We start from the raw sequence: 24,789 nt of genomic DNA, 5'->3' as shown, positions 1-24,789 counted from the left end.
TCGCTTTTCAAATGTACGAACAGACTTCAGTTACTTCATGGCCTGCTTCTTTCAAATGTTATCAAACTAGAACTTCATAACCTCTAAATTTGTCCAGGTGAAGCAAGATGAATGTATGTATGTCTTGACATTTCTTTGATGTTTTCTGTTCACATCAGTTACTGATAGTAAAAAAAGTATGTAATAATTTGCAGAGGTACAGTCTGAAGCAGGAAGTCATGAATAAACTAAAAAAGGTTTTGTTCTTTATTTTGAACAAACTCTGGTGAGGACAACAAGTCTGACATCTCTTTATTTTGTGTGTGTTTGTGTGTGTGTGTGTGTGTGTGCACGCGCATCTGTGATTCTTAGACAATGGCAGTTCAGTTTACTTGTTACATGGCAAGATTTGTTCTGAGGCTTGTCACCTTTAGTCAACAGTTCAGGAGGAAAGAGAGGGCGACAGAGCAGGAGCACACACAGCAAAGGCCTCGGGATCAAACTCAAGCTCAATTTTTACAATTTAGAAATTATAGGGAAAAGTTATTTTTACAAAAAAAAAGAAGCTTTGCTTTAAAACCATGATCGTTTGGAAGGACATAAAACATACAATTCCAGCTTTCAGTCCCTCTAAAAGAATATGCTTTTTGAAAAAATAAGCTCCTCTGGTTTCTTTAGAGAGCTAAGTCTCGAGTATCTGTTAAGTATAAATGAGAGGTGAGTCTGGCTAGTGTGAAATAGTAACTTATAACAAGGCTTGGGAGCAGGAGCAACAGCTATCCTAACAAAGTAGCACTTCAACTAAATAAATTTCCATCTCTGTCTGGTTTACCTACTAGCTCACTCACACTACAGTAAAAACATGATTGCAACCTTCCTGCAACTGGGAAAAGTCACTGGTTGCCCAGTGGCTGCACTGAGTTGTTCCAATCAGTCACTTTGAACCAATGATCTCAACTCACCCGCGATACATCTCTTTTTAATAGCAGAATTCAACTCAGCTGGTACCACATGGTTAAATTCGTATATATATAAGAAGGGTTGCTAAGCGCCTGAGTCATTTTCATATAAATTTGAAATTAAACTCGGCATCTTGCAGCAACTCTGTCACCATTTGTGGAGGAATTCCTAAATTTCTGTTTCAGATCTATTTCATCCTGGAAAAGATTTGTGATTTTTCACAGATTTATCACAGTTAATTACCACAATATTGTAAACAGATTACAAGTAATTACAAGTAAGAGAAGGCTGTCTCAAGGAGGTGGAGCAAGCCCTTCTTTAAAATGACTATTTAGTAGGCAACAACAGTGCAAATTTATTGCACATGGCTGCAGTAATTTCAACTGCTGTCATTTTGTGCAACTACTTCCGTTAGTTGCATTTTGTGCAACTACCGGAAGTAGTTGCACAAAATAAAACACTGGGTTTTTGGAGGTGTCTGAGTGTGGGTGCAGAGCTTGCTGCTCTGAGATCACTTTACACGCAGACGTGTAGAACTGACCAATGAGGCGCCTGCGTTTAGATGTGACCAACTGTGTTCACAGTTTGATTTGTTCCACGTTTGTTCCACATGTTGCAGTTATCAGTATGAATTCTTGTAGCTGGGTTGAAATATATGCAAAACAAGAAACACACACACACGAGAGAGCAGGTCACATGACAGCACAGCATTTTTTACCCACAGTTTAAACTGAATAACAAATAACTTGCAGACAATGAAAACAAACAGAAATAAGCGTAAAATTTAAAAACTTTTATTGAGGTTAACTTTTTTTCATCCATCCATTCGCTACCGCTTATCCTTTTCAGGGTCGCGGGGGGTGCTGGAGCCAATCCCAGCTGTTAACTTTTTTTTTAAAGTTATTTAAAAAAAACAACCCAACAGGCAAACCCCTCTTAGCAAGAACTAGGCGACAGTGGGGAAGAAAAACTCCCTTTTAAGAGGGAGAAACTTCCGGCAGAACCAGGCTAAATGAAGGGCGGCCATCTGCCACATCTACCATTCCAAGGGATTTCAGAGGTTTTAAATTTTAAGAATAGCCAATTAAATTAAATTAAAGTCCAATTAAAGTCCCAATTAGTTTTCCAGGATTAACACAAACTACATCAAACCCAATGGGGGCTTTATCTGCAGGTTGTTTAAGATGTGTGTTTGATTAATACTGGCAGTAGTTTTATATTGGGTGTGAATAGTGATACCAGTGGCATTTACAACCATGTTGTTCACATTCTGCAAGTTTTGTTGTGAAACAACACGTTTTGTGTCCTCTGTGTCAGAGTCGTCTGTACCCACACAGCACGGACACAAGCACCCAAGCAATTTTTTGCATTTTTGATTCTTGGGCTTGGATTCAGGTTCAGGAGCTGTCTCCTGTGTCCCTGACTGTGTGTTGGTGACGGTTGATGAATTATTGCCCATTTTAATATCTATTTGTTTGCTGATAAATTGTCTCTTTCTTAAAGCTAGCGTTTGAAAATCCGCTGTTACAGAGTGGTATTTATGGGCTCGGTTTTAACTTAAATCCTTTTCCGTCTTTGACGTCTTCAGTGTCTTTGATCTTAACTCTGCCTACTAGAGATTTCTAAAATATCGTAATTTGGTTCCCAAGCATAAATGATATATTTAAAGCTATCTTGGACAGGAGAAAAGTATATATTTCTTAGACAATGTGAAATCTGCACAAAGATAACAGTTTCATGTCATAATATTCGTAAAGCTACCATAAAGCTATATTAACAATGGTGCTGTAAAGTTGTTAGCAGTGTGTCAGCTTGGTGACCTGCCACAGAGTACCTCTTCCCCACTGTTTGTATTTGGTCGTAGGAGCTGGAGTGGGCAAGCTATTTACTTGGTCTTTCTTTCTTTTACCTTTTATTATCAGGTATGTTGGATTTCATGTTGTTGTTTTTTTAATCTTATGTCAAATATGTTACGTGTAAATTCATACTTTATGTTTAATGTAAAAATAAATGCAGGCCCTTTTCTACAATTCCCCTGTGGGAGAGAAGCTGGAGTGGGCAAGCTACTTACTTGGAGGTCTTTCTTTCTTTTACTTTTTATTATCAGACACAACGCAGGAACACACCGGTTAAACACACACATCACAAAATAATAATAATAATAATTATTATTATTATAGTCCACACTGCTCACGGACCCCGAGTCCCCGGAACCGGGTCCGTGACAGTTACTTCATTTAAAGATCAGAAATGAAGTAAGTAAAGCTTTTTACATATGTAAATGTCACTCAACCATCCCTTTTATTATGGATACCCAGGTGCTACAATTTTGCCTATGTCATACAAGATTAATATAGGGTTATAGAGTGTATAAAAGGCCCCAAAGTTCATAGAATAATGCTATTGTTGTTTATAAGTTTATATAAGTTTATCTACTGGTCATTTAATATTCAATCTTCTGTCAGTTTGGGCCAGCCCACCGTTTGGTGACATCATCCGGTTAGTAAGGTGGGCAGTTTAATGTCGGATGAGCAGTGTTGGTCCGGTGGGGGTGCACTGATTCCTCTGGGATGTTATGTGTGCGTGAATGATAAGTGAGTATTAACCTGTGTTGCATTTTGCCTTTCTTTATGCTGATACAGTACTATGTTTACCATTTAGGAGCTAATGTTAGTTCACAGTTGGAGCGGGGTGCAACGCGGGAGGTCATCCCCTTTTCATATGCTAATTTATGTTTGTTAGCTTATCCTGGTTTAGCTTTACTTGACGCATGTACGGTCTGTCATGTCCATAACGTCATTCCTGTCTTATCAGAGCTTCTCTGTATGTTGTATGTGGTGCTTGTGATTGTTTACTTGATAATACAGAGTTTGTAGCGGACAATTTGTTATGAGGATCGTTAATTGCCGATCGTAGTTCGACCGGAAGTATCACGTTCCCGCTTGCCCTTCATAATAAGAGCATTACGGCGGATTATAATGGGAAAGCTGTTCTACAATGATTTTCATTTCAGAGAATGAAATGTCCATGTGTTTGCTGCTGCTGCATCATTTTATCCAACTCTACATATCAGTGTTTGATATGAACTCATTTAGAGCTACCATGGGGTAGCAGTGGAACACCTCGGATCCACATTTGTGCAGACTGCACTGTCAGTGGAAGAGTGAGAGAGATGCAGTTATATATTATCAGTTAGCTAACCAGTAACACAGTTAGTAAATTGAATCGCTCTTTAACAGCAGTTCAAGTTATCAGGTTAACTGAGTCAAACCTAAATGGCTGATCCAGTAAAGGAGCGTTAGGTAGACCCTACAATAATACATACTGAGAAAAACCCAACAATCATATGACCCCTTATGAGCAAGCACTTTGGTGACAGTGGGAAGGAAAAACTCCTTTTTAACAGGAAGAAACCTCCGGCAGAACCAGGCTCAGGAAGGGGCGGGGCCATCGCTGTGATTGGTTGGGGTGAGAGAAGGAAGACAGGATAAAGACATGCTGTGGAAGAGAGACAGAGATTAATAAAAAGTATGATTCGGTGCAGAGTAGGGCTGTGCGATATGACCAAAATCTCATATCCCGATATAAGACATCCATCGTCCCAATAACGATATAAATCACAAAAATTTTACATTTTCTGTGAATTTCGGGCAGCTCGACTTGCGTGAAGTGTTTCCAGCTGGGTGTCGTGTACCTGGAGTCGAGTGTTTTAACCGATGCATGAAACGATACATTTTTAGACATAAGTTGTAACGGCCGCTGTTTTCTTTGTGAGTATTTATTACACGGCGTGCTGCAGGGAAAAGCCTGTTCTAACGTTTGAGTCTAAGGTTTATTTTTTAGCACCTGACGGCTCTTTTTTACTTCTCATCCGTAAATACTCTGCATACTCTTTCACGTGATTCAGTTTATTTTGAAAAGTCTCAACAGGATCTTGAGCTTTATTGTGAAAGGTTTATATGGAAAATAAACAAGCGGACACGCGATGGTTTTACCGTCGTTGTTGCTAACCACAACGCATAAAAACAGGCGCTTGTCCGTCCGTAGTGTGGTTATATAAAATATAAGAGAAAGAGAGAACTTTAAGAAATGAATATAGCCACTACAGTGACCATCAAAACAGTGAAAAAATATTGTCATAAACAGTTTATTTTGCGACACCACGAAACAAACAATAGCATAAAATGAAGCGATAGACGTTTTTATATCGTCATCCGATATATATCGTTATATCGAACAGCCCTAGTGCAGAGATGTATGCAATATACATATACTGTATGTAAGAGACACTAGAGATTTTAGAGAGAAAAAAAAAGTCCAGATTTTTTGGTTTTGTAGCCAACACCTGTGAAAGTGACACCAAGTCTCCGATATGTTTGAATAATGCAAACTGCTAACACTGAGCTGAAAGATGGAGACAGAGGGGAAGCTGGGCAGACGCAACAACTGTTTATGCAAGCAAAGCAAATATACGTCAGACAGTCAAACTTAAAAAGAGATAGCTCTTCAATATAATTACACTGCAGACAGCTTAGTGCAATCACATAAGGAATGATTCCAATGTATTCTGGCATCAAGAACTCAGAGTCAAGAATTTCTCACAATAACCAGCTTAAATGGAAATCTAATTCCTCTAATAAATATTTACTGTGTTTTCATCATCGGAGTAAAGAACAGCAGGCCTTCCTCCGCAGTCTGAGAAAGTTATTAAATTTCTGTAAATGTGACCTTCTGTTAAAAGCTGCGCAACACTGTTAGCTACATCAGTACAATACTGGGGGGAGGATTGTGCGTCTGTTCCCGACATCAAACATAACTGGATGAAAGGCCACAGATTCAATTTGTTGCTTATATGTTACGGTGGCCCTGAGAGGTCAAACGAACAGACACTAAAGAAAACACAGACAAACAGAAAAACACTGCAAAAGCACACAAGATGTAGCAGGAGTTGAATAAAGTGCAAAAACAAAATCTTTGTAAATGAAATTAGCAGTGTATAAAAAAAGAAATCAATCTGTCGGACTAAGAGGTTAAATAGATCAAACAATTTGAATAAAAATTGGTATTTTTATTGAAAAAGATCCAAAATGAAGATCCCACTTGTCCCAGCACTTCCTACCTTGTTTGTGTCAAGTCCATTTAATTCGTTTGAAGATCTAAGTTATTTAAAAGTTGTTACACATAGAGATAAATATCAGTTACTATCAATGAAGGGTTTCAGTTTCCACTTCCATTCATAGATTTTGCCACTAACAGAGCATGACACAGACCTGAATAAATATAAGTAGCATCTTCTGAAGTCCACTAGAGTATGTAAAACTGCTCATTTAGCCCCTCTGGATAAATGACTGAGTAAGTGTTCCAGCTTTTTTGTGATGAAATATGATCAGAAAAAGAAAAAAAAAAAAGACAGAAACTGGAAGGAGGGGAGATAATTTAACCTCCTCGGTCCACGAGTGGAAACAAAGAGTTCACTGATAGGAGAACAGGTCAGCTTTCCCTGCAAGCGTAAACCAGCCAGGATTGTCATACTCGTGTTAATTGAAATTCAGAGTCACAGTGGTGATCAAATTCTCAGATATAAGGTCACTGGAAAAAATGACAGCTAGAGAATTTGACCTCATGCAAACTGGGCTCATTACAGTTTGCACACAAAAGTCTGAGCGAGGTCAGAGCGGTCTGACAAATCCAAACACACGTTGTAAATATGTATCAGCTTATATGTGACGATCTCAGAGTAATATCAGATTTATTTAAAACTGTAAACGGCAGTATTAATACGTCTGCAGTCAGCAATCTTTAATATTTTTAGATAAACATTAAATTCAAAGCTCGCAAGTGCCTGTAGCAATGAATCTTCATAAAAGTTTTACTCAAAGGTTTGTATAGAACGCTGGAGGGTGTTTACACGTCTTTTCTGTAAATGTTTTCATTTTGGGTTAACATCACCACTTCCATTAGCATGATTTCACTGAAATCAGGCAGCTGTTAGCAATAGACATGATTTAATAGCATAGACTGTCCATTGTGATGTCACCCACTGGTCTGTGAACTAATTTTTTAAGTCTTTAGCCGGCAGTCTTAGTCTTTGTTATTTGGTTTATTTTAGCTAATGGTACTGTTAGCTAGCTTGCTTTGCAGGGTTCATCTGTAAAACTGTGACATTACCTGAGGTAGGGGCCGAGTGAAAAACAGGCTTAAACCAAAATTGCAATGGTAAACAGCTTTCAATCTGGTCGCAACAAAGAGGTTCCCAAACAGCTTGCCAGCTCCTCCTGCTGGTGGCAGCTGAGGCTGTGTGGGTAGGATGGTGCTAGAGGAGTCAACAGCTGGCTTCTCAGCATCTTTAGCATAACAGACACTAAAGGTAAGCAAACAGTATCTAACTGTCACTTAAAACAGCCATGTGACAATAGCACATATCATGATTAATTAAATTGAATTAAATTCAAATTTCAGTTACTAAGAAGAAAAAAAACAACAACAAAAACAGACTCCTGATGAGGAAAAACTAAAGAACTTGGCTGGTGGAGACCAAAACTGAGTGTTCTGGACCTGAAATTGTCACGGTGTTTTTGGTTTAATATTATTTGTTTATTATTGTTCTTGGTTTTGTTTATCCTTCTTCTTAAGCTCTCAGTAATCTTAGTTCTCCCTCCCTCAGTGTTCATCTTAGCCTGTGTTTCGTTTCTGTTCTCATGTCCCACTTTTCATGTCTAGTCGTCCCTGTCTCTATGTTTCCTGTCTCCCCAGTCAGCCACGCCTCCTTGACATGCCTGTGTCTAGGGCTGAACGATTATGGAAAATAATCTAATTGCGATTTTTTGCCCCAATATTGCGATTGCGATGCGATATGCGATTATTTTTTAAGGTATTTGTCTTCTGTATTATTAAACAAAGACAAGCAATACATCATATAGTATGGCCAATACTATATTACATTAATTTTAAACTGTTCTTTCCTGGAAGACAGACCTCTGTTATGATGACATGAGGTGATGCATGAATTGATGACTGACATTTTTATTTAACTTCTTCAATCACAACAGTATATTTGAACATACACAATAGTTTATTTTTAGCTTACAAACATCTGAGCATAAAGTGCTGACAAGGAACCCTGGTGTAAACATTAAAATGAAAGTCAGTACAATGTGCAGATTGCAGAAATATACATAAAAAAAATCAGTGGCTTTACCACACTCAGTTTTTCGACATCTGTGAACTACTAGACAGTCATTCAATTAAAAAATAATATTAAATAAATAAAACTAATAAATAAAAAATACACACATCTTACTGATCTCTGCAGTCAGTAACATTACACATAAAGTGCAAACATAATAGCAATTGTATAAACACACACAAACACGCCTTTAAAATTTAAAGGCGTGAAATTGGACGGTCTAGTTCTGATTAGCGTCACCGCTGTCTCGGTGGAGTTTAATAAACTCGGCCGTCTGCTTCTTGCTATCTAAAATATAACCAGACACTGGTGTAAATTCTCGACTGTCTCATACTTCTGTTTAATAAGTTTTCTGTTTGACGTTTAGTCAGCTGTGTGAAAACCAAGGAGGAACCCACCCGGGGGATTAATAAAGTTTTATTTTATCTAATCTAATAACTTTAATCTCAGCCAAACCGATTTACTCACGAACAAACAAAACACTGAAAAAAGCCCAACAATAACATTTTTAGGTTGTCTAAGTGACTTATATATTACGTTTAACCCGAGCAGCGAAACTCCGCGGTGATCTGAAAATGATGTGCCGGGAGTTGTGCCGCTCTCGGCCGCATCAGTAACCCTCGAGCTCCCGGCTAGCTGTCGAGCTGGTGGGTAGCAGACGCCTCTGAAAACGTCGAAGCACTTTTGCAAATATGGGATATCTTGATAAACCGAGCAGATATTTGATGTTTACACAACTACTTTCTCGCCTGAAAATATGTTAAAAGTTTATTTTGTGACCCAGAAAGATTAGTATGAGTAATTTTAAAACTTAGTAGCGGCCGCCATTGCTGGAAACTGGAGTTTGGCTGGGATATGGTAGTAATTTGGACAGCCTTCGGCACGTCGCTGTGACGTAATCGGTCTACAAATGCGGCCTCAGGAGGATGCAGCCCATGAATTTGGACATGTCCAGAGTATAATCGCAGCCTTTGCGGTTAGAAAATTGCACTTGATCATGTCGCGATATTATCGCAAATGCGATATATCGTTCAGCCCTACCTGTGTCTCCATGCCCGTCTTGTGTTTTCCTGTTTTACTTTGATAGTTTCGTGTCCCGTGTTCAGTGTTTTGCTTCCCCTATGTCTCATTATGTCTTATTAGCCCCAGCTGTGTTTCCCTCCTGTTTCCCCATTCCCTCGTTACTCGCTTGTGTATTTTAGCCCTGAGCGTTCCTCTGTCCATTGTTGCATTGTACACCCTCTTTGCTTTGTGTAACTTGTGGGCTCCTACTAAATTCCTAGTTCTCCATTTCCTTGTTTAGTTCCTTAGTTTTTTGCTTTTAGTTTCTTATTTCTAGTTCCTAGTTTTCAGTTTGGTTTCCTGTAAACGTGTAGAATTATTTTCAGCAATAAAGTTGCTGCTTTCAGTCAGCTTCCCCTGTTTGAGCCCCCCATGCTGCGACACAGCAGTACCTTGACAGAAACATTGTATTTGCAAATGTCATAAGTTAATGACAGGGAAATCTTGTGTTCACAGGTTATTTCACTGCTTTGCAATATTGTAAAATGCCATCCATCCATTTTGAGCTCTTTTACCAGTGGTGTTCATTGGTGCAGCTGTCCAAACAGGGGCACCCAAACATCCCCTACCCAACTTCACCAGCTCTTCCAGATGAAAGTCAAGTCACCTGAAGGACGTTCTCTCTCTAGCTTGTCCTGGGTCCTCCTCCTGGTGGTACATGCCCACAGTGCCATACCTAGACGGTTCCCAGAAAACATCCTGATCTCAAACCCAAACAACCTCCACTGGCTCCTTTCAATGTGGGGAAGAAGCGGCTGCTCTTTGAGACCCTACCTAATCCCTACACATAATTTTCAGCATAGATGGGGACAGGAAGGTAGATCAACAGCTTCATTTCATTTCACGTTCAGCTTTCTCATCACTACAACAACAAGTACAACATCACCATCACTGGTTAACAGGAAAGGATGGTTTAGTAGTGGAAACCTCTGCCCACGGCTTGTCTGTCTACCTGCAGAGAGCATCTGCTGTCAGATCACTCTATCCACCAATCAGCATTGGATCGATGCACAATGACGCTCATGTCGAGGATCGTGCAGTCGGGATCATGGAGCACTGCATGGAAGCATGTTTACACTGGCTGAACATTTCTCTCTGTAGGCACATACACAAAAGAACAATCGCAGCACCAGATATTAACCATTATGCAACACCAGTCTGTCAGCCTCATGCTCCACTGTCCCCTCAGACCATGAGATACTTAAACTCTTCCACATGGAGCAGGAACTCAGAGTGGACGCTCCACCCTTTTCCTACTGAGAACTACGACGTGAGACTTTTAGTCAGAAAATATTTATGTTTAAATCTTTGCACATTTATAATATTTGAAGTAATTTTATGATCCAGTTCAACAGACCAACTTACATCACGCTCTGTTGCCCAGAGATCAACTTGGCCACACAATATAAAGTTACACTAGTCAATAAAACACTTTTAAAGGCTTTGTTGTGTTCTACTCATCACTCCTGTGTAAGTGAACGTCCAAATTTATGATGATATCTTTATAGCAGTAAGAGTTTCAGAGCAGGAGGATTTTTCGGTGACTTCTTAGAAACTGTAGTTCCCCGAGTCGACCTCAATACCACTGCCCCTCCATCCACCTCCTCACCTCTGTGCCTCTGACTCCTGCCAACTCCGTTGGTTATATAACCTGTAAATGAGAAGATCAGCACCCAGCTGTCATCACTATGGATACCTGGCATGGACTCACACACGCACTGTATATCTTGGCGGGTCCACTTTGCATGTGTGCTGTAGTGTGTGTATCAGAAGTAGGGCAGCCGCGGTGTTACCCAACTCGCCCAGAAAAGACATCTGGGGAGTTGATTACAGCTTCCTGTGCGCAAACAAAAGGCAACCATCAATCATACGCATGCAAGCGGCCCGCTCACACCCGTTCATGTGAGCAGGCGCGCACAAACATTTGGCTCACATTTTGGCCACACACAAGGAGAAAGGCACACAAACAAATAAAGGCCACATGTTTGCAGGCATGCGTACACGCCAAGACGGTCAAGTGAGTCCATGAGGCTGCGTTTGGGAGAAATTAAAGAAAAGTTTTTGCTTGAAAAATGAGCCTAAGTTTCACTTAAACAATGCAGGGAAAAAAAATATGTTACCCTACTGTACAGATCGACGTCTCGAGTGTTTGATCAGTCCACTCTGCCATAAATCACCCACAGTGGGATCGACTCGCTTGTGTTTTCTGGACTAATTTTCACATTAAGCTATTTTCCATCTGCAATAATTCCACTAGTTTAGAATCTAATCCCATTTCTTTGCTTGTTTGATGCTTACAGTAAGAGGATTGATAGTTAGGAAGGCATCAGTCTGTTACAAGAAGCACATCTGAGTCGTCTGTGTGCAAAAATTAACAATAACAACGGCATTAAAAGCAATTGAAAATAAAATGATTGTAAATATGTGAAACATGTTTTTAGCTGGCGTGCTGATGTAAACAGATGTGTTTTGAGCTTCTGATATGAGCCAACAAGTCTGAAGTGAGGTGCTGTCAGGAGAGCAGCTGAAGCTGAGCGGAGGAAAGATGACGTTGTGCCAAGTCAGAGAGCTTTCAAAGGCAGAGGAGCAAAATCTTGTATTGGATATGTTGAGAATGTGCAGCTGGATGAGAACTGGCTTAATATGGTCAGCAGACTATACCAGTGAGGACTCATTTTATCTCTGTTTTGTTGCCAATATTTTAAAACTCATACTTGGTTGGTTTTCATTCATATTTTAAACATTAAATGAAATTTCTTTTCACTTTTTTTAAATTTCTGTGATCTTGAGCCTTAAAGGGACACTGAGATAGTGCTCCTGATGCAGTTCAGTAAGGAAGCAGTCACTGTAAACATGCATCCCATCAAACAACCTGACAAAACACCGACTGTGAGCTTGATCTCAGTCAGTCCTGAGCAGCACTTACATCCCAGTTAAAGACTTTGAGTCCGGAGACCACACTGTCAGCTAACCCTGACCTTCATTGTGTGTTTTTTATCTTCGACTACAAACCTGTAAAGGCGTCGTTGGTGTGTATGCACGGTTCTGATTTTATTGAGATGCCATCATCTGTCTACAAACACAAACCAGCCAAAGAAGTTAAAGCCTTCTTATGATTCACTTCCTGTTTTTGCTTGAAAAGGTTTAAATGTGATGACACATGGAGAGAGTGAAGAAGAAGAAGAAGAAGAAAAAAAGCTACCAAAACTACTACTGAAACTCACAAAGACGCCTCCTGCTTCCAGAACCATTAGGTGGTGTGGCTGATCCGCAACTATATGGCTGCCATAGTGAAATGTGAGGATGTGATGGATGTTAAGAAAATACACACAACCAAACTGAAGTTTTATTCTACAGGAAATAAAGAACAACAGGTCACACATCCTTTAAGATCAAATCTGCAAAGTTAAAGAGTTAGGGATTAGCAGTGGACCAAACCACTATTAGGCCTGTGGGGGTGGTAGGGTGTCTGTTTTAAAGCCTAAAACCATTATGTGAAGGTGAAAACACAACCAGGCCGTGGAAAGGAATCTCGATAATGTCAAAGTCCGGGGAATGAAAATGCTGTACCGGTGTGCCCAGCCTGCGAGCGTCGGACACACCGGTCATATTTGTTTTAAAGGGTTCAAATCAAACTAAAGTTTCACAGTTAAGACATCACATTTCCAACTGTGCTCCACTTCTGATGTACAAACAAACAAACACAGAAACATGCTTTATAATTTGTTCTTTACTGCGCATTATTATGTACAAGACAAATTCTCAAAAGGCAATACAAAACGAGTATCACATATCTGCATATGCTTACTGCCAGACACACTGAAACGACACAGACGACGCATCCAGCAGCAAACCCAGCTCTAAGTGCCTAAGTAGCTTTATACTTATGTTTCATTTACACTGGAAAAGGATTCATAGTCGACAACACTCTGCAACGCAGCGATGCATTAAACAATTTCAAACAGATGACTGAACGCAGCGGCAGCGCTCACTGATTATCAGCTTTTTGGGGGCGGGGTTTGGGAGATTTCTGCAGGATACTTGGAGTTGATCAAAATATCAAAAAAAATTCAAAAATATCAAAAGTGAAAATGAAAAAATATAATTTACACGGACGAGTGTCCACGGACCTGATTGGACGTGCTTCTCTTAAAGTAGATTTAAAAACAAAGAACAGCTCTGGATTTAATCCTCATCTCACTCTCAGACCACGGACTATTCCATTTTCCTCAAATATATCAGCATTTATACCTGCCTTATAATAAACACACACACACAGGCCGGCAGCATCGTGTAGGTCCATTCTTAAGAACGAACAGAAGATTTTTTCTGTTACTTTATCATCGTTCTGGGTAAATGAAGTGTTCTCATATAAAAAAACATCTCTGTGCTCCCTTTCCTGAAATGTTTAGTGATGTGAAGTGGATTCATCCGAGTTAAAGTTAAAACGTACTGGTGTGAGGCTGCAGGTGTCTCATTCCGGCACCTCATCCCAAACTACGAATCTTTAAAAGCAACCAAACAAACAAAGAAAAAAAAATATCCTCCTCGAGTAAGACGCGTTAACTTTCGGGGTCCTACCGTGTCATTTAGAAAACAGAAATGAAGGAGTAAAAAAGAGCCTGCCTTCAGCTGTGGAGCTGGGCATTTTACACCAATCTAAAGCCTGAAGCTCAGGATTAAAAGATATTTGTGTGCAAACCGGTTCTGCTCCATCCTGGAGCCTTTCAGGTCCCACGGGGGGCGTGGTTTCTCTAAATCTGACCTGGCCTGTCACTGGACTATCTGGGGCATCTCGCTCCAGGCTTTGGCTTTCTTCTTGGCCAGCGCCATCCAGGGGGGCTCGTCCTGGGCCAGAGTTGTGGGAGGCAGGTTTCGCTGGGAGGGCGGCGTCTGTCCAGGAAGCCCCGGCGCTCTAAGGACGGGCTTTTCCGAGGCGGTCCTCGATGGAAATGGGGAGCAGGTGAGCGGAGTTTTAGAGGGAGATGACGGAGTAGCAGGAGATTTTGGAGCGTCTGGTGTTGACAGGCATCGCTGAGGGGGGTTAGGTTGTGGTGGATACTTTGCTTGGGGTGGTGGGACATAGGGTTTGGGGGCAACACAGGGGAGGGGCTGGGATTTTAAAGGCTGAGGCGGCACTGGAGTCGGAGGAGAGAAAGGCCTTCTGGCCTCCTTGTCTGGAGACACTGACGGCTTGCTCATCTCCAAATGAGCCCCTGCGAGAAAACACACACACACACACACACACACACACACATAAACAATAAACCCGAGGAGAGACTTTGACAGAAATGTATTTTAAAGTTAAAGCTCACAGACTATTTACTTCTGACCTCTGTAAATAGTCTGAAAGACTTCAATACTAACTTCAGGCTGTTGTGCAACACCACCTTTCACTGTACACCACCCACGTGAGGCCAAGATAGTGTCTAGTGTTTTCTACACTGTATTGTTTATGTGTGGATTTCCGCTAAGTTGTTATGTACAATCATTACAATCAGCCTCCAACACAAAGTGTTAATTATTTATCTACTGTAGCAGAGGCTGACCAGACGAGGGCAGCAGTGCATAGTGAAACAGACATTTGCTGAGGTACTGCACAAATGATGAAGGAGCCTAATGAATGGACTGTGTGTGTGTTTGCATGTGTGTGCATGCAGACCTTTGCCTTTGGTTTCAGCTGTTTTGGTGCCTTGCTCCTTGCTTGCAGCTGAGCAGACGTATGTTGGAAGTGAAGACTTTCTCTCTTGGTCCTCCTGAAAGAGCAGCAGCAGAACAGTCACATACAGATCACGTGGTGGCGGCGTACTCTGCACGCATGCATCCTGTTTTTGTGCATCTCTGTAGGTCTACCTTCTTGACAGTGATCTCCTCCAGTGAGTTTTCCTTATAGATCTTCTGCTTCTGTTTGGCCACAGAGATCCAGCTGGGAGGATCAGATCCAGTAGAAACAGCGCGGCCCGCAACTGAATCTAAATTAACAGCACACACAGTTGTTACGCCACAGGCTGGCTCGCGAGCTGCTTTCTTACACTTGTCGAGTTCAGGATTGTTACGCTCGAGCAGATTAATACGGCGAGGCTGCGCAGCGCTCCTGTGATCTTGTCCGTGAGCAGTTCGAGCGGTCTTTAGTCTGAGCTGTGGCCATGTTTAATATGAACATCCACCACTGACACAGTGTATACATGACAGAAGCAAAGAAGAAGCATGATAATTCCTCTTTAAGTAAAGATGAACGTGGACACACACCTGAGACGCGCTTCAGTTTCCCTCCACTTTCAGCTTGAACCTCTGGCTTCTTAGGCAGCGCAGGTTTGATGCTGACCGGTGGACAGATGGAGGGCTTAACACTGACTGGCTGCGGGGAGTCAACTTTAGAGCTGGGTGGCTGAGTTTGTGACTCAGTCGGAGGCTAAAGGATAATAAATAAAACACAAATAATACATTTGACATGAATTTAAGCTTAAAGTTTCAGGTTTCCTGCATCATGTTTGAGAGGTAAGAAGTTCAGAGTGTCCTAGAAACCCTTAAAAAGCTTTTCAATCACCTCTGTGTTTTCCTCCTCTGAGCTGAAGCGCAGCAGAGCCGAAGTCTTTCTCAGCCGAACTCCGAAGGGATTGTCCGGGTTTCCCTCTACAATCACTGAGCTCTCTGCAGGTGGCAGCGTAAGAAAAAGTGGTTATAATTTACCCTCCTGTGATACAGATTAGGACACTTCAGACAGCAAACATCCAGTGTTTGCAAGGTTCACTTTAAAGCATACACAGCATGCACGTGCTAGTCCAGTAAAATCAGCCTCGTCTAAACACAACCGAAGTGGATCCTGTCCCTGCAGAAAACGGCTTCATCATCTACCATCACACATGTTCAGCGCTCTTACCTTCAATGCTCGCAGAAGTAGAGATCTTGGGTGGAGCCGGTGTCACACTGCTTTGTGGTTTGGCGGTTTTCACCCTACTGGGGCTTAGCACCAATTCGACCTTTGGTGAAGTCGCCAGTTCTGCTTTCGTGACCGAATCCTCGGTCACAGTCTCCGGCTCCTCGCAGCTGGATGGTGCGACAGCGAAGGGGGAGGAGACAGAAGCAGGTGGGGAAGGAGGAGGGTTCAGACTTTGTGATCTCTGCCAGGCGGGAGCGATCGTGAAGCGGACTTTAGTATGATCGGGGCTGCAGGGCGGCTGGCTTGTCTTTTCCTCAGCCGGTGCAGGAGATGCAGCGTCTTGATGCGTTTCTTCTTCTTCTTCCTCCTCCACACCGTCAGCTTCCTCTTTATCTGCAGAGGTGGACTCTGTGTCATGTGAAGCCGCTTCACTGGCGCTGTCACTGGAATCTGCAGCAGCTGGAGGCAGCTGGAATAAAGACGTGGCTTTTTCTGAGCTGGGAGAAACTAGATTTATGTGGACGATCGCTGTGCTGGTCTTGGTGGGACTCCTGGCCTCGCTCTTTGGTGACTGCAGGGACAAAGGAGGAGGCTCGGGGGAGCCGTCGTCTTGTTCTGCGGCTTCACTCGGACACTCCTCCATCTGTTTAGTGTCTGACTGCGGCGTTGCTTCCTCGCTCTCCAGCTCCTGTTCGCTTTGATCTGCATCACTCTGGCTCCCTCCCACACCTTTCTCCGATTGGTCTAACCCCACGCTGAGGTCAGCCCCCTCCTCTACTGTGTCTTCTCCCTCTTCAGTCTCATCTCCAGAGTTTTGGTTGAAATCTTGCTCCTTCTGCTCCGTGGTGAGTCCTTGATCGCTCATCTCTGCTGGAATTTGATCATCATCTTTGAGTTTTACAGCGCACACTGCGTCACCTTCAAGCGCCACACCTTCATCCACCTCCTGCGCCACCACCTGAACTTCTTCACCCGGCGTATCCGGAAGCATCTCAGGCATCTCTTCTGCGCCTCTCTCCTCTCCTTCCACTGCTTCCTCTGCCTCCTCCACTTCTGTCCTTTCAGTCGTCTCGACTTCCTCATCCTCTTCCCTCATCTCCCGCCCTTCCTCCTCCATTTCAGACTTCTCCAGCTTGATTGCCTCCTCCTCGTCCCCTCCCTCACTCTCCCCATCTTCTTGTTCCACGTTGTCGTCACCTGCCTGGCTGATAGTTTGGCATGAGAGCACGCTGTCGTCCTCTTCAGGCTTGACTTCTACTGCCTGCTCTTCTCCTTTCTCCTCATCCTAGCAAGTGAAAAAAAAGGGAATGTGACTGTGGCTAAATGGCATGAATGAGATTTAAGAAAACATGATCACATCCATCCATTTGCTTCCGCTTATCCTTTTTAAGGGTCACGAGGGGTGCTGGAGCCTATCCCAGCTGCCTTAGGGCGAGAGGCAGGATACACCCTGGACAGGTCGCCAGTCTGTCGCAGGGCTAACACACAAACACAGACAGTGCTCTAGACTAACTTTTTGACATGGGCGCACTGGTACGCCTAACTTTAAAAATTTAGGCGTACCGGCACAAAAGTTAGGCGCACTCAAATTTTTCAACCGCATCGCTTAACACCGCAGTTTTACATGTGCACTTTCTTTTTTGGGGGGGGGGGAGTCCATACAGACAATATTCATTTCTAAATTATTAACTAACAAACGTGTGCTTAAAGTGCTTTGTCAATATTGTAGAAAATGTTAAACTTAATCATCATCTCGGCTCCTCTGACGACCTGTTTGCTGCTGTCTGTTGCTGAGAGGCAGTTGGGAGAGGGGACACTTGTGCATTTATTGCAGCATATAATGTGTTTTCTGGATACACTGTGCTTTTTCAAGATTGATGGCACTGTGTCAGAGCACTGGCTATGACGGTTCAGGCCTTAACTTAACAAAAAAGTTATCAATCGTTCTTTTCATCTTTTCTCATTACCCACAGCTACATCCACTTCTGTCGAGCGTAGGCTGCTCACTAGGGCTGGGTATCATTGCTGATTTCCATAATCCATTCGATTCCGGTTCTCAAAGTCCTGATTCGATTCAATTTAGCCTCAGACAGTCAGAAATATTATAATTCTGATCATTTATCAGTACTGGTACATGTGAGACTTCATCAGAATTGTGAACATCACAGCAGATGCCTTTATGTGAAAGTAACTGAGAATAAAACACAGAAAAACATGAAGGAGATTTTCCTGGTCTGGCTTTTTATAGCAGATAACCTTAAAAATATTCTGCAATTTTGCATAATTTTAAGAAGTTTAAATTTCTTCAGTATTGAACAGCAGAAATTAGGCTTTCTTGTCCGAGGTCATTTAAGTGAAAAAAGAAAAAGACAGCGCTGTAAACAACGGTAGACTGGTGGGTAATAAGCAAATGAATAATGCAGAAAACAGATTTGAGACGGGACACTGTTCTTAAAGTACACACACACGTTCATTAACGGATTCCACACAAAGACGTAAACACAGAGCGGACCCGACGTATCAGAATCGCTAAGCTCCAACAGCGTGTCCGTGTAAAGGCTGTCGGGTGAGAAAGCCGAGAAAGACAAAGCTGATTCTGATGCGTCGGGTCCACTCTGTGTTTAAGTCTTTGTGTGGAATCCGTTAATGAATTGATATCACCTTATTCAAACTACTCACCTCTCTCTTCCACCTGCACTTTCAACTGGACCACAGCCAATCAGAGAGGTCCCGCCCCTGACTATCTCTGATTGGTTTAGTCCACGATAAAGTGTGTCTGTTGTTGACCACACGGAGAGTTGCAGAGATTTTTTTTTTTTTGGTTACCCGAACAGTTGGTCGCACAGGTGCCACCAAATTATTATTTTTTAGTCGCACCACTGAAAAATTTGGTCGCATTTGCAACCAAATTGGTCGCACTCTAGAGCCCTGACAGACAACCATTCACACTCACATTCATACCTATGGGCAATTTAGAATTTCCAATTAACCTATCCCAACTAATTGCATGTCTTTGGACTGTGGGAGGAAGCCAGAGGACCCAGAGAGAACGCACGCAAACACAGGGAGAACATGCACAGAAAGACCCCGGCCTGATGGTGGAATTGAACTCAGAACCTGTGAGGCAATAGTGCCTCCCCCCAAAAAAAACCATGATCATGTTAAATCTGTTTTCTTGCATTTACCTTTTTTTCCATTTCCTGAGAGAAACTAAACTGAATAAAAAGCAAAAGTTGCAATTAAATAAAAATGTTCTAAAAATGAGAAAATAATAACTCTACGCCTCTATCACATCTGAAAGAGCTTTTAGTGACAAATGTCTTTCTGATAAAGCTTTTAGTTAATGCTGGATTTAATCGAAATTCAATTTAACCTTATTTAGATTTTTAAAAATAAAGTGGATGAACATTTTTTTAAAGTTCCCTTGCACTGGAATCTGTGTTCCCTCATTTTCTCCATGCGTGGAACATTCATATCTCATGCGAGTCTAATTCTAGTTTTGGGCCGTGTCTGCATTTGTAGCTTCACATCATATGCTTCCCTTTGTTCCTGCCACAGTGCGCGTTGGCTGACATATAAACTGCCTAATATATGAAGACACTCACGAAGCAGCGTCAGAGGAGTTTAGGGTAAGTGAGGAAGGCATGGGGCCTTTTATCTTCCACACAAAATCCATTTAAAATGTCAAATAACCAAAGATTCATACATCAGATCGAATAAATCTCTCCACAGCTGGTTCTTCCTCCTCTTCCTCCTCCTCCGTTTCTTCCTCAGCATCCACTCCTCCTTCTTCTTCTAGCTGCCACAAGGAAGTGACAACCTGCTCCTCTTCCTTCGTGGTCTGATCTGACAGCATGGAGCACGAGGGAGCAGCCTGAGAACTGAGGGACTCATCCACCTCTTCCTCTTCTTCCTTAACCTCCTCTTCTTCTTCCATTTCTACCTCTTCTTCCTCCTTTTCTTTGACCTCTTCCTCCTTCATCTCCAGGACGGCGCCCTCAGTTTTCATATCAAGCGAGGCAGATACGAGGGGCGTCTTCAAAGAGCTCAGCACCTCCTGTAAGAAGGAGTTCTCCTCCTCCCCGTGGTTCTGGAGCCCATCTTCTTCACTTTCAGATGCAGAGTCACTTACATCCTTACTCTCCGCTGCACTGGAAGCCATGCTTGTGTCCGTCAAGCCAGAAGGGGGCTCTGGTGTGGCCCTAGAAGCAGAAATCAAGAGATAAGATGAAACAAACCAAGCTACACTCCTGGGAGAGGAAAACCAAAAGGAAACCATTTCTATTCACCTGGGACTATCCAGAGAGGAGGCGCTTGAGCTGAGCTTGGAGGAGGGCAGGGGCTGGCTGTCGGAGTCTTCTTCCTCCGAGTGACTTGGCTCAGGAGGAGAGGAAGTGTCCGGGCCGTGAGAAACATCCTGTTCGGCATCGGACTCATCTTCTCCCTCCTCCTCATCTCCCAACAGGGATTGTATGGAATGTTGTGGTTGATCCGTCTCCTCGCTCTCCTCTTCCTCATTTTCCTCCCTCTCAACTTCTGGTTTCAGCAGAACATCAGCCACTTCTGAATCAAACACACAAAAAAGTGTCATCTTATCATCAGACTTATAAGTAACAAGGATATGGAAGCTGATGGCAGCCAATATGAACCACTTCATTATTATTTGTGTGAATTATCTATAAAAAATAATAATTATTATGAATAAATAAATATAAATATAATGAATATTAAATAACTTTGTAAAGTTATATTCATGACTGATTTTCTATTATTCAACTGTTGCAATTAAAATTATTTACACTAAAATGTGTGTCTGGTTTCTTGTAAGGTTATGCAGCAGTTAAAATTACTCACAGTAGAATTATATCTTTGTTTCCTTTAAAAACCTGATTTGTTCTCCCCTTATTCTTGTGTTTAAGTGTATGTAAATATAATTGCATTGTAATTTCACATAAAATACAGTAATATTCCATTTAATTACAGTGTTACCAAAATAACTTAAACAAATACATATATGTATCTTTTGCACTCATGTGGACTATAACCCTTCTATTTGATTAAATACTTTTGTTTTAATATTGGCATTCACAGGCTTCCATACATGAAAACTAGGGGCTTTGCGCACACACCTTCTGCCTCCTGCTGGTCTTGCAGCGGTGTGGAGGTCGTCAGCTTCGCCTCCATCTCAGACTCTTGCCCTGCTTTCCCCTCTGTTCGCTGCACAGAAACGAGACATTTGTGGTGACATCAGCATCATCAATCGCCAATGAACAGTCAGCTAAGCAGTCCTAGAAAACTGTAGCAGCACACATGTGATAACATCCAATACAGCAACAGGTCTCATGAATTTGTATCAGTAAAATCACTTTTTTTCTCAGCGTAACTTCTTTGAAAAGTTTGAATGACTGAGAAGGACGAACGCCTGTGCAGACAGGACCACCTGACCCGTTCTCTGGCTGCTGTACTTTTCTGCACTCACTTTAAGTTTAACCTCCATATAAAAAGGTTTTTAGATAATGTGGGGAAACTATTGACTAATCACTTTGATTGTCCCACTGTTTAGGTTTCTTTTTTATAGTTGGGGAATTACTTTGTTAGGTCCAGTTTTATCACAAAACAGAGACTCTATGCAATGAGAGCCACGCCATGAAAAGCTATAAAGATCCATTTAAAGTAATGGGAGTATTAGTGTTTATTCATGCTAGAGCTTTTGTTCCCCCTCTTACACTGGCAGGTCTCCTCCTGGCTTTTTGCCTCAGGGCCAGCTTGTGCTTGGCTGCAGAGTTATCCAGACAGACAAAAGGACTGGCCGGCTGGCTGAAGTCTCCTGGAACCACCAGGGGGCTCACTGCTCTGCTGGAGGCTGCGCAGGACAGCTGGGAAGACAGGAAACACTCATTTAGCATTTAGCAACACTCAACCAGGAGAGATCTCTGGGGACAGAATTTGACCATCCATCCAATTGTCCACCCCCACAAGTGGGACGGTTCCAAATAGAGGTGGTCAACTCTCAGACATCAGCCACACTTGTAAGAAGCTTAAAAGCACAAACATTGAAAAATCCCCCAAGGATGCAAACAAGTAGCCAGAGACTGAGCAGGAGAGGGGGAGTCCAGCTGTACAAACATGAGCAGTCCTTATCTGCAGAACCAACACTAGTCTGTCATCACAGAAACCTACCTCTCTCACCTCTCACAAACTTACCTTTTCACTTATTTCAACACGAAACCCACAAAAACACTGCTCTTCTTCCACTAAAGACACACACACACACACACACACACACACACTGCAACACACACTACATGCTAATGTCTGTCTGCATCTGTTAGACTGTAAAATACCATTTCATAGTTTTCATTCTGCATGTAAACCAAAAAGTGTGTTGTGTTGTATGAACACATGGTTTGTTTTATGATCTAACTGAAATTACCCTTAAAACATATTCATGAAATATCGCATAACACAGTACTTCTTTAACAAAATATAGGTTTCCCTGTGTGTGTGTGTGTGTGTGTGTGTGTGTGTGTGTGTGTGTGTGTGTGTGTGTGTGTGAGAGAGAGGCAGACTCTTAATGCTTTAACTACAAGCAGACATGCTGACTGCCAAAGAAACCATTGGAATGCACTCTGAACACTCAGCACACACACACACACACACACACACACACACACACACACACACACACACACACAGTGGAATAACATGTACTGTGGCTGGAGAAAAGAAAAAGAAGGTCAGAGAGAAGGAAAGGGGGAAAGCAACATACAGAGGAAGAAGAGGTCAAGCTGCAGACTTCCATTTAAGGTTTGAAGAGAAGCTGGAGGATTGGTTATGACCACACCCAAACAGACACACACACACACACACACACACACACACACACACGCACGCCCATCTTCCACTATCACAGACGGCACATGACAACTATTTCCTGTGCTGCAGATATGTGTTGAACATAAGCCTCTCCATTTATGTCCGTACAGGATTTAAAAACACGACACTGAAAGAAGTAAACAGCCAATCACGTTCCAGTCTCCATGGTGAGAAAGGATGCTGAGCCAATGTTATGTCTGAAGCACCGTTTCATCACCGAGTCTCAAACAGTGACTCACAATTAAAAAACACTGATTCCTTAAACCTGCAATAAGTGATACACTGTAACCTTATATGTTAGTATCCATTCGTTTCCAATTGGCCACCTGATGTTATATCCAGTATTGATTCTCCTTTTAATTCATCTAGATCTCATCTAATAACAATAAAGATTATGCTGTTAATCAGCTGGTTGCTAACGCTGTCAGTGTTCACTTACATAATAGGTGGCTTCATATACATGGCACTAATGGAACCTTTGAGGATGCTGGGAAACTTTGGGTCCTGCTTTGACACGTACCGCCTAACTAAGCACTGCTGCAGACCATGTGCAGCCTTTCATGCAAACAGTATAGATGGCTGTGAGCCCTTTCAGCGGGATAAAGGACCCTGTCACGAAGCAAATATAGTTCAGGAATGGTTTAAGAAGCACAACGACGAGTTTGAGGTGTTGATTTTGCCTCCAAATCCACTTAAGCATCTGTGGGATGTGCTGGCCAGACAAGTTCATCGTGGTGCCAGATACCACAGCACAGTTTCAGGGGTCTAGTGTTTCCTCGATGGGTTAGGACTGTTTTGGAAGAAAACAGGGGACCAAAACAATATTAGACAGGTGATTATGATGTTATGTCTGATCTATGGACAATCTGGCTTCTTTATGCAACTAGCAGAGTCGCTCCCTGCTGGGATCTGGAAGTATTACAGACATTTGTGTGCCGGCTTCACTTTACAACACAATGGAAACAATAAACTCAGGAGATGATTCTCAGATCATCTCATTCTCAAACGATGTTCTTTGTCTTACACACAGTTTGATCATCCACTGCTAATAGAAACAGGCAGTCTGAACTCCTCTAATGACCAACTTATATCCACAAACTATGTATGTGTGAAAAGATGACAAAGTCTGCACTCTTTATATTTACTGTAAATGCATTTAACACTGGCTGACCTAGACCTAAGTCTCCACAGTGACGTATGCTGACAGCGATGGTGTGAGTCAAAGCCTGGATTGTTGCAAATAAATCAAATTCATTTTCTAAATAAAGCCTGGGGGGAAAAAAAACAAAAAAGAAAACAACAACAACAAAACCCACAATCAAGTAAACAATTGATGTCTTAGTGAATTCTCAGTGGATGGATAAACTGCACAAAGTGCCACTGTAAGTGCAGTCTATCCTTGACCACATTCCTGTGTGTGGAATTGACTTTAAAGGGGATATTTTCAGGGTTTTGTGTGCCTGTCATTGTAGCCAGCCATTTGTGGCTCTTTCCAGTGGGAGAATGACCAAAACCCGCCTGAAACTGCTAAAAGTACACTATCATTAAAGGCTCCTTTGTCATAGTTTGCTGACTGTGCTTCTAGGCCATATTATAGTCAGTGAGACTAATTGATGTTCTCGGGACATTTGCCTTATCGTGAACTGGCACTGTGATTCTCTAGATCCATAAAAAGGACTCATTTGAAATTATTGTTAGGGAGAATATGAGGCATTCTGGGTAACACTGGTTAAACCGCAGATTTATACGCAGGGTCAGGAGGACGACAATTTAAGGATACAAAAAAGAGAAAGCTGAAACAAAAAGACTAAAAGCAACAGAGGGGGAAAAAGAGCGCCAAAGAGCG

At 42.1% G+C, this 24,789-nt stretch overlaps 1 protein-coding gene and 1 long non-coding RNA gene across 12 annotated transcripts in view; one reads left to right on the top strand and one right to left on the bottom strand.

The window, feature by feature from the left end:
• Positions 1–3,442: 3,442 nt before the first annotated feature.
• LOC309719562 lies at positions 3,443–19,890 on the top strand. The gene is made up of 3 exons (XR_014280264.1): positions 3,443–3,533; positions 19,626–19,696; positions 19,800–19,890. It is a non-coding gene; the product is annotated as an uncharacterized lncRNA (long non-coding RNA).
• LOC309719498 (uncharacterized protein) overlaps positions 12,900–24,789 on the bottom strand; it is a 47,893-nt gene continuing 36,003 nt past the window's right edge. For all 11 annotated transcript variants that reach the window (XM_082555655.1, XM_082555656.1, XM_082555661.1 and 8 more), the window contains 10 exons: positions 21,794–21,943; positions 21,197–21,284; positions 20,357–20,630; positions 19,774–20,269; positions 16,068–17,352; positions 15,735–15,838; positions 15,437–15,599; positions 15,041–15,159; positions 14,850–14,943; positions 12,900–14,403 (listed from right to left, as the gene is read on the bottom strand). In XM_082555655.1, coding sequence (XP_082411781.1) covers positions 13,961–14,403; positions 14,850–14,943; positions 15,041–15,159; positions 15,437–15,599; positions 15,735–15,838; positions 16,068–17,352; positions 19,774–20,269; positions 20,357–20,630; positions 21,197–21,284; positions 21,794–21,943 — 3,216 coding nt within the window. In that variant the 3' untranslated portion in view covers positions 12,900–13,960. The remainder of the gene's footprint in view (positions 14,404–14,849; positions 14,944–15,040; positions 15,160–15,436; positions 15,600–15,734; positions 15,839–16,067; positions 17,353–19,773; positions 20,270–20,356; positions 20,631–21,196; positions 21,285–21,793; positions 21,944–24,789) is intronic.

The sequence above is a fragment of the Aulonocara stuartgranti genome (genome assembly GCF_965226115.1).
Source record: "Aulonocara stuartgranti genome assembly, chromosome: 2".
In the NCBI taxonomy this organism is placed as follows: Eukaryota; Metazoa; Chordata; class Actinopteri; order Cichliformes; family Cichlidae; genus Aulonocara; species Aulonocara stuartgranti.
The sequence above is the reverse complement of the archived record's forward strand: the minus strand, read 5'-3'. Positions and strand labels throughout refer to the sequence as shown.